This window comes from Athene cunicularia (assembly GCF_003259725.1).
Source record: "Athene cunicularia isolate RWA chromosome 1 unlocalized genomic scaffold, athCun1 chr1_part1, whole genome shotgun sequence".
In the NCBI taxonomy this organism is placed as follows: Eukaryota; Metazoa; Chordata; class Aves; order Strigiformes; family Strigidae; genus Athene; species Athene cunicularia.
In genome coordinates this window covers 115,956,832-115,967,341 of record NW_020799091.1, presented here as the reverse complement: position 1 = coordinate 115,967,341, position 10,510 = coordinate 115,956,832, and the positions used below count along the sequence as shown (strand labels likewise).

General features: G+C 36.6%; 1 protein-coding gene across 2 annotated transcripts in view; it reads left to right on the top strand.

Moving 5' to 3' along the window:
• The first annotated feature begins 3,328 nt into the window (after positions 1-3,328).
• The window catches only part of NECTIN3 (nectin cell adhesion molecule 3), a 41,419-nt gene continuing 34,237 nt past the window's right edge, over positions 3,329-10,510 (top strand). For both annotated transcript variants that reach the window (XM_026853128.1, XM_026853117.1), the window contains exon 1: positions 3,329-3,730. In XM_026853128.1, coding sequence (XP_026708929.1) covers positions 3,373-3,730 — 358 coding nt within the window. In that variant the 5' untranslated portion in view covers positions 3,329-3,372. The remainder of the gene's footprint in view (positions 3,731-10,510) is intronic.

Genomic DNA, 10,510 nt, shown 5'->3' with positions numbered 1-10,510 from the left:
ACTCAAGTAATTATTGTAACCCACCAGTAAAAGTCATCTAACAGTGTCTTTAAGCGGCTTACGTGAGAACCTCATTCCATGTTTCAAAGACATGCTGGAACAGATGACCTGTCAGCACACATGATTAGGAAATGAGAGGGAAGACACAAGCTCTTTTTACTGTCTTCCAAGTGAGCAAAAAGAAAAGGGAAAAAAGATGCACAAAACCTGTCAAATCTAAGGAAAGATGTAAGAAGACTTCATGATACTGCTTTTGTCTTGAAGCTAAAATCTTGATTAGTAAGTGAATACAAATTGTTTCCTTAAGTGATGATGAGAATTATGATAGTCAAGGCCTTCAGTGGTGTGAAAGTGTGAGTGAAGGAGGTCACGTTTCAGTATTAGATTTCAAGAGGAGAGCTAGACTTTATTACAACAGTAAATGTGTCCTATGCATCAGTACCTTGGATCAGTTAAGGAGATGAATAATGTTGCCTTGAAGTGTTTTGCTCTTTAGAATCTTGTGCATTGTATGCCTCTAAAGCTTTATTTTGGAGTAGACATGTAGCTGCTATTCATTATTCAAGTACAATCTTTGAGCAAAATACTGGTTTTCAAGTGGAAGTCACTATGGCAAAGGAAATACCTATCTTGGAGTCCTGAGTCTTGGAGAGTACTTAATAGCATCACGGTAATTAGCTGGCTAGTTTGAACTGTTAGCTTGATTGCTCAGCAACCCAGAGAAGTTAGCTAAATAATAACTGGCTGAAGACTAAAACCAGGGACACTATTGTAAATTAAAGATATGGTTATTCTCACTTGAGCTTTAAACTATTTTAAAAACTTCAAACAATTTGAAGTATATATACTCTTATATAAAGACTATAGTTCAAGTTAAATGATCAGCATAGATTAGGTTTTTTTGTCTTTGGACTCTGAACATGTCAGAAGATGAGATAAACATGTAAAATTTGGTATAATGATCTATTGGTTCCATTTCATTTACTGGAGAAGAGGAATGAACAAGATGTAACTGAGCAGTGTTCCATAGCTACAAGTAATGTTCTATGGCTGCATGTGTACATGTATAAATATATATGAGGCCTGTTCAGTTCTTTCTGTAAATCTTAAAAGTAGCAGCAATAAAAAAAGTTAGTCTCAAAATATTCATGTAATTCATTTGAGAACACTATGTTCTCATGGAACAAATGAGCTGTTAGAAGTATTCCTTGGTGGAAAAAATGTCTTCTCACATCTTCAGAAAAGGGATAATTGTTATTGAGTCTTGACTGACTTTTAAAATGTAGTCTGGTCATCTTTAGTTAAAGCCTCTTATTGGAAGAGTTGTCAAAAATAAAAAATTGAAACAAAACAGCTTGTGTCTTTTACTAACTAGGATGACTTTCTAATGCAGTTTGTTACCTTCCCAGAAATCCAAGCAGCTTTTGTGTAAGTTTACTTGTAGGGCTTTTCTGTACTAAGTTTGTTGGAGTTACACACAGCTGAGCATTATGTTAAGGTTCAGTACAGCTTAAGATTCAGTAGATTTAAGTATTGCAAATTTTTGATTCCTGAGCAAAAGTGGTTTTCTTAAATGACATTACAGAATAAGTATATTCTGTACATTCTGAAGTACATTGCAGAAGTGTAACTTGTGAGCCTTAATTATATGTAAATGGTAGATAGCAACAGTTGAATAATTTTTAAGAAATGTTCCACCTTATGCTTAGATAGAGCAGTGGCAAGTGGAGACAAAATTTGGGCAGAATTCTGTGCTTTTCAGTTAGTGTTCAATTTCAACATCTGTCTCAATAGTGTGTATTAGTTCAAGAGGCATGAGGAGACTAGTCATGCCTTTCATGACTTGTGGTTTAGTCATGGTAGATATTCCTTGTATGAAACTTAATCAGGTTTTGGGGTTTTCTGGCTTTTTTTTTTTTCCCCTCACCAGACCCTCTCAGTGACTGGCACATCAACAATCTTAGTATAAAGTTCTGGCTTGGTTTGATTTATTTGTGCAACTTAATGTTTTTGTACTGTTAGCACTAGTCAGTAGTTCTATACTGAAGAAATCCATAGCTGAATCTTTAAATTGCTTGTTTAGGTGTCTTCATTGACTTAGTTATGGTTGGAACACTGAAAAATCAATTGATGGGAAATGGAAAGCAATGAACTTGTACATAAAGGCATATAGAGATTTTTTTTCATGGACACATGGTTTCTCTTTTTGTGGGAATTTGTTGACTGAAAAGGCAGTTAATGTCTCAAGTTGAATGACCTCTTCATGCTTGTGAAAATTTAGATTTGTATCTTGTTCCTTGGGTAAACTTTCTTGGCAACAGGTTGAGTACTGATTTGATAACTGAAGGTAAAATCAGAGCAGTTGAAATGTCTCTGTTAAAACTTAAGCACAATAAAAAGAAATACAGTATGGATTAAGACTGATTCTTTTTCATCAAGTTAGTTCACTCCAAGAGAAGGAAGAATTTAAGTAGCTGGAGCATCTGTTTGGCAGAAAAAATTGCGAACCTGTGGCTTAATGAACTGCTTTGTCCTGGTGGATTTCCTTTCTTGAAAGGAGGTGGTGTAAAATGCCGAGCTCAAAATGCTACTGTGAGAAGTATTTTGGGTTTTAAATGGAAATAAATTGAATCTTCATCAAACACTTGACTATACCTACTCTTGCACATTTACTGTATTAATACAGAGGGAAGATCCAGTGTGAAGACACCCGCACTGCAGTGTAGCAGAGATTGCATATGTAATATGGTACATATCTTTATTGGAAACTAGGATACTGAAGCTAGAATTAAATTTGTAGGCTGACTGTCACTGTTAAGATGGAGTAATTTGTGGGGGTTTGGAGTCTTTTGGGTTTTTTAATTGTTGCTTTGCTTTTTAAGTAGTTACTGGTATGGTAAGTGGTAGAAGTTTTGCTTGTGCATTTCTCCTTAAATGATATTTATTAGGAGTCTTTCAAAAGTAGAAAAAAGTGCAGTAATTTAACTTAAATTTTTACCTGATGTTCTGGATCAGTAATCAGACTGCTAAAGTGCCATGTCTGGTTACTGTTTTTTTCAGTAAGTCTGAATACATGCAGTGCTCATATCAAGTATATCCGTCTTTTGGGAGTTTAACTACTGATACAACTTTCAGGTCATTTTTATAGAAAGCTGTATGTTGGTGGTAGTATTCTCTGAAGAATGGTAGATCAACACCTAGCTTTAATGTTTCTACTTAAAGCATCCTTTTGTAGTGTTTCCATGCTGCTGTGAATCAGCTAGAATACAGTTATTCAGAAGAAAGTAGGAATTCCTTTGAAAAAGGCAGGATAATTACTGAAGAAAGCTTCATGTGAAGATTTAGAGATATAACCTTCTTGTGTGCCAACTAATGATTGCTTTGTTTTTAGGTGCCTTAGCTGGACCAATTGTTGATCCACATGTGACAGCAGTTTGGGGGAAGAAGGTTGCACTGAAATGCATAATTGATGTAAATGAAACAATAGCACAAGTTTCTTGGGAGAAGATACATGGTAAAAGTTCACAGACTATTGCTGTTCATCATCCCGAATATGGAATATCTGTTCAAGGAGAATACCAAGGAAGAGTGTCATTTAAAAACTACTCACTTACTGATGCAACAATCATCTTAAAAAATGTAAGCTTTTCTGATGCAGGAGAATATATTTGCAAGGCAGTTACATTCCCACTTGGAAATACACAGTCATCAACAACTGTAACAGTACTAGGTAAGTCAATTTCTTCATGAAAGGCAGTGAAATTAATAGCACAAACTTGTTAGTGAAATTCTGCAAACTTACTCATATGTTGTATTTTACCTTTTAACCCAACAACAATACCAAAAATGTATTTGCCAGTCTTTTGTAACAGGTGATTTGGTATTCTTACTAACATCATTGAGGATACTTCTTTTGGGTCTTGCTTCTTTAGAACTTGCTCTTCAATTATCCTGTTACTAAAAATAAATAAGCAGTTCCGATTTAGGTATTGTACTAATCTAAACATTGAATAGTGCTTTAGAACTGGGACCTGGCAGTATTGATACTAGGGACTTCTGTGTGTGCTGAGAAGCTGCCAAACAGCTTTAGCTACCACGTTGGCTAAATTCCCTCATAAATATGTTGCTGATATGATGAGTTAATGCAGCTGCTTGGGGCTTGGTGCTGTAAACTGTCCTTTGCACAGTATAAATGTAAAGCAAAACTGCCTAGACTACTACTGGGAGTTGTGGGAAGAAAGAGACTAAGCCCTTGACTGGTTGTGGATAGTCATAATGTCAACCTTATGGTCTCAGTTTTTCACAAACTAATTTTGTCTTGTTGAGGGATCACTCTTGCCTGTCATAAAGGACTAGTACTGAAGCGCAGGTAGACTGATGTGATAATGCAGTATGAGGTAAAAAGACTATTCTGAAACTTGAAAACCTCTTGACTTGCCCTCTCTTGATAGTATTATACCTTCTTAGAGTAAGTTACTCCTGTATCTACTGCAAATAGTCAAGTGATATTTTCTACAGCTGAGGTGGTCCTCAGTGACAATATTTTTTAAACAATGGGCTTTTTCAGATCTTCTTGGTCTTTGATCTCTGCTTTCCACAGTAGTAGAACACTGAGATGAATCAGATGGCTGTAGCACAGTACATAAACTGGTTTTCACCACAAGGTGGGGCAAAATAAACACACGAAAGAAAGTGACTTAAACCAATTTGAAACAAAGAACTTGACCAAAAAGGTTCTATGTGATACACAAATAATGTAACCTTATGGCTCTCTTCATCTGTCTTCTGTCTGTACAACAAGTGGCTATTGTAGCAGCTTTTTGACTTCAGGTTTCAGCTATTGTGCTTTATCAACATAGATTGGGAGGTTCTTACTGCTTTCCCTCATATCTAGTCAGTTCCTATTTCTAAGATTATTATTTTCACATTTGTAGTTGTGTCCATTGTGCCTTTCAAATTTCTGGGTCTGTGGAGAACCTGAGGAGGAACTTGGAAAGCAAACATATGGCCTCCATGTTTATTGTTCTATATTTGAACATGTAGGACTGTAACTTGCTTGGTAAGATAGACATTATCAAAAAATGTAGCTGGGACAGATAAAGTAGTATTTGTCAGGCATAGAGTGATCCTGATCATAGTGTTTTTTTCATAGTTGATGTAGAAGGTTGCTGATAGTTGTAAGCCTCTCAGTGACTTGGTAGCAACCTCTGAAATGCAAGACATACTACTACTTGCAAAAATGCATTTCCATCCCAGATAGCACTACTTGGCTTGCAAGTACAGCTGGGTAGCCAACCCTCTGTTGGACTTACCTATTTCCTGTGGCCTCAGCAGCACATTTTCTGTCCTTCTGAAAACTTTTTTGCTACACTGACATCTATCCTTAAACAGTAAAAATACCAGGGAAGTAATAGTTTTCAGAATATGCATGTAACTGAATAACTTCTGAGCTTTACTGGCCTGAGCTCAGCAGTTCCAAGTTTAGTAGAGTCTTAAGGCATAGAATAGCTACAAGCAAAATTTAAAATCTGATGTAACTTAAGATCAGCTTTATTCTGAATACATTCTCCCACTGTTCTAAAAAACTCTCCCTTAAGTGAGAAGTTCCTGTCCTTAGTGCTAAAACTATTTCCAGTCCAGGCAACATTGCCTTTTTTTCTAGTCTCAGTCTGTTCCTGTTTAGTAAATAATTAGTTTCCTTCCTGTGTGTAGTGTGCATACTTAATCATGTAGTAGATTTTTGTACACTCCGAGGGATAGACACAATAAAAATGGAGGAATTACAAGATAAAATGTCCTGTATTTTGTCACAGTACACTGATCACTTAAGACCATATTTAGAACCTCTTATGCTACTTAAGCTTCACAGACTTACCACTTCTAGTGACTTTGCTCACTCGAGGTTTGCTTTGCTTAGTGCTTCATGTTGTCTTAAGGAAATGCACTGTAAAAGAAGAGGTTAAAACAGTGAAAATATGAAAATGCTCTTTGGGTCAAAGCTGTGTGTCTATCTTGTCCAAACTTCAGTTCTTCAAACTTACCTTGTTAAACTAGGGCAAAACATTGCTAAGAATTTTGTCAAGCTGTTTAAGTTGCTCACTAAAATGGCCAAAATGGTGTTTGAAGGCAGAAGATGTGGTGTGTGACAGGGTAGCTTGTAGAGATAACATAATTTTTGTTACTAGCTTGAGCACTCTACTTGACTTTTCAAAATACTTGGTTCAGTTTGACTCCACTGTCTTGCTAAGCTAGATTTTTCAGCATGGATCTTGATAAAGTAGACCTTGTTCTTCAGCCTAGCTCTTACTAATGCTACAAGTTTAAGGATGAGCTGCACAGATTATGATGTCAAAGGTGTAGTTCTATCACCATGAATAGATCCCAGGCACACTAATGTAGAAATTCGTACAATAAGGAGTTAAAGGAAGATACATGTCAGACAGGATAGGAAATGGATCCTCTAAGACTGTTCTGATAAAGTAATGGTGTTTGAAAAGTGCTAGTTGATGAGATCTATGTATTCGGGCAAAGAAAAAGTATCAAGTAGGTAACAAACGGGTGAACTTTCAGGACTCAAGGAAAAAAAACCCAAACAACAAACAAAACAAACCAACCAAAAAAACCCCCAACCCAAAGTCAATAATCCATGATTAATTAGTGGGCAGGATAAGATACACAGAAATATCAGGCTGCTGGCTTTGAGGGGAGAAAAATAAAAAGTAGAAATACTGGTTTGGAAGAAGTTACTCAGGTAAATGTCAGTTATGATGAAGAAGGGGCAGACAATTCCCAGTGTTCATGCTGTTGCCAAGGAATTAGTGAATTTAATGGCAAGTGGAAGTAATATGGTTTGTGTTGTAATCATGCCAATTTCATCCAGACCTCCTGTGCACAGTGGCAGAAGAAAACTAGTTTTTAAACTGACAAGCATCTGAAAAAGGCTTATGAAGTACTTAAAAACAAGAAGAAACTTTGAGGCCTGGAAACAATGCAATAGGATTTAAGGCTCTTTTTTTCTGGATATTTTAAGTTGTTTTTGTACAAAGAATCTTAGAATCCAACACGTCTCTGTCCTCCTTTTGTTGGAGGCCCTGGAGCTGAAGTGTAAGGACTTTAGCAGTGAGAAATCTCTGTCCATGTGAGTGTAAGGTGAGGCTAGAGTAAGTAGGGTTAAATTAAACAATGGTCATGAACCAGTAAAAGGGCTAGCACAGACATGCAAGTCAGTTGAGACTTCCTAAACAGCTGCTCATCTAGCTTCTGTAATTCAACCACCATTTCTTATAACTCGAATATAGTTCATGCTGTAATATTGCTTTGGATCTGTGTGACTCCTCTCCTGTGAAGATATATGAATGAGATAGTTCGCTGACCTTTTCATAACCTCTGATTCAGTGTATCTACTCTGATTATTTAGAGTGGGTGGGGGAAATGGCCACTGCCTTTCAATTCTTACATTGTGGGAGCAGGTCCCTTATGCTTTTGGATTTTTGTGGGATCCGTGCCTTCCTTTCCCAAATTAAGCGTTGTCCACACCATCTCCTTCATTTGATCTGAATGGAGGATGATGTTTCTAATGAGTGAGTGAAGCAGCTTCTCTAATGCTCTCCCACCCTCCTTTGTTTCCCCCACCACCAAAACTGTGAGCAAAGAAAGTCTGTAGGGTGTGCTTCAGTATGATTCATGTAGCACACAGGATGGTCCTGGGGCAAAAGAGGGGTGCTGCAAGAGTCCATGTATATAGAAGTTACACTTTCAGAAAAAAGCCAGCCAAAAACGCATAAAAAATCCCCTACAAACTTTCCCATTGTGAGAGGTCCGATGTCAATGGCCCTGTGTAATTAGGACTTTGTTCAGAAGATACTGATTTTAATTTATGACTGAAACAGCTAGAAGGGCTGTAGAATGAGCAGCTGGGTTTCTGCTGGTTTAGCTTCAGTTGCTGGGACAAAGTAATCCTGAAGGATAGACTATAGAAATAAGTATCATAACAGCAGTTGCTTTCCACTTTTTATTACGTGGCTATTTGATTATCTTGTAGTTGATGTGTAGTCCAAGAATCATGATTTATGGGAAGATGTGACACTACAAGCCTAACCATTTGTGAAGTATAAAAAAACCTAATGCACCAAAATACATTGGACTGGGAATAAGTATTTTATGAAGTGAATAGTTTTGAGTAGTTGAGCTTTGTGTCTTAGACATGTGTAAAACTAAGAATTACACAGTGAGCTGAAACAGGCCAATCTCACAAATTTCATATATCACTTGAGTAAGCAAAGTATGCTTTTTTCATAATAATTATAACTGAGGAGAAACTATACTTTTAAAATGAATCTATATTCTGTTCTCTGGCTACTACCACTTGAAGGCATGTTTTTGCAAAAGCAGGGTAAGTGAAGCAGCATACTGAGTACTCTGCTTTGGGTCTGGAGACCATTACTGCCTTAGTTAAGACTTCTTGCTGACTTACATATCCCTTCACAAAGGGGTGGAGGAAACATTCTGGGGTTGGGTACTGTTTTGTTGTTGTTGTTGTTGTTCTGAAGAAAATTCAAAGGAATGGAATACACGAAATCTTTTTCAGCTGAAATTATTTGGGCCTATAGGTTATGGCATGAAAAGGTAGTGATGACTGCTAATTTAATTGATTTCACTGTGAAGATTGGGGGGGGGAAGGAATACAGCAGAAATTAGTGTCTTTATGCTTGTAAGATACCAATTGTAAATTTGGGTGATGACTTTGGCATTTCAGTAATACTGCAGAAGCTACTGAAAAGGTTACTACTAGTGATTTGTGGGAAACAAGGTGGTACTGTTTATATTAAATCAGGGAAACCGAGTTGTGGATCAAATAAAGCTATATAATGTCAAGTTCTCTTTAGTAGGTTTTAAAGGCTTTTTTATTTCAGATTATAGAATGCTTCATATGTACATCAGTTTTAATATTGCAGCTTTAATTGTTGCTAGTGTTGGAGAGCAAGGAAAAAAATTTGAAAGAAAATGTGTTAGAGGTACTTCAGCTCTAGAAGAGACAAGTTAGGACTTGACAGAAAACCCCTGCTGTTGGTTTATTTACATTAGGTTTACTAACAAATCAGAGAGGGGTGGGCATTCAGAGAAACAAAGTAGAAAATATTCCACTCTCAGTATCTGCCCAACCAACCTTTGATTTGGTAGTGTGATATATTCTTTAAGTATTTCTAACCATACAATAGAAAATACATATTTTTATAAGATTATCCATTTAGTAGTTACCTTTCCTTTTAGTGTAATTGAATAACTAATAAACCACCTTCTTCAGATGTGAGCAGTGCTAGACTGAACAAAAACTGATTCTGGCACTGAATTCACTCAAGCTGAAAATATTTGTTACCCAGTGTGTGTCTCTTGAAAGTATAGGTAGTTGGAGGAGTATCTGGCCAGATACTGTGAACTCTGCTCTATCTCATTTCAGGATTTGTGGGTCACCTTCAAGTTCTTGAAAAGAAATTCTGTGAACTAAATTTATAGGATACTGAGAGGCACAGAAGTTCCAAGAGCTGTCTGCTTTGTAATTAGTGAGGTCTGGTCCACTGAGTTGGACTCTGAAGCATTGTGGTGTGTATTGATGACATCACTTCAGAGGATTTGGATAGCCTCGTTAGGTCAAAGGGCAAGGATTATGGAATAGCTGGTATGCTACTGGAAAACACATATCATCAATACAAATAGGCCATCCTAGAAAGCAAAAACTTTGTATCTGAAGCACTAGGTAGTATTTCTGATTTAGACTGCAACTGGTGGATGGCTTGTAGAGGGCTCACACAGATTTCTTAAATAAGAGGGACATTTTTTTAAAAGCTTCCCAGTCTCTGGCCCTCAACAGTAGACTTGTACATCAGGAACTCAACTTTCCTTTAGAAGGAAGTGTGTTCTCCAGGCCTCTAAAATTTTGGGGTGAGCAGTGGGTTTACAAGGAGGTAAGATCCTTCCACTTGTGGATTTCTTGCATCTCAGACATAGTATTGAGTTCAAATTTTTTACTTCTATAGGGATTCATTTATAAGAATATATATAGACATAATTTTACCTACATAAAAAACGATTTTTATATCAAAAGCATATAAAGATTTTATAGTAAAATTATCTGTATTTGTACATATTAGATTGTATAGATTAAGTGTATATATAAAAATACTTTTTTAGAGGTTAACTGTCTCAGCATGGAATCAATTTGTATTGATCAGCAGAAGCTTAAACTCTAACACTTGGTGTTAAAACATGGAATTAAGTAGCTTTGAAATGACACAAACTGATGGTATAGATTAATACTTAAAGTATAACGCTTGCAAGTGCAGCAGAATCTTAAGCTTTTCTTAAAAATCAAGTACAGATTCAACCCAATATTTGAGGCTGTCTTGTCAGATACTGCAACTGGAGCACTGTAGTTGGAGTTTTGAACCTAACCACATTGGAATTCCCTGTCAATGAATTCAATTTAATGAATGAGCAACGTTAAACTTTGAGT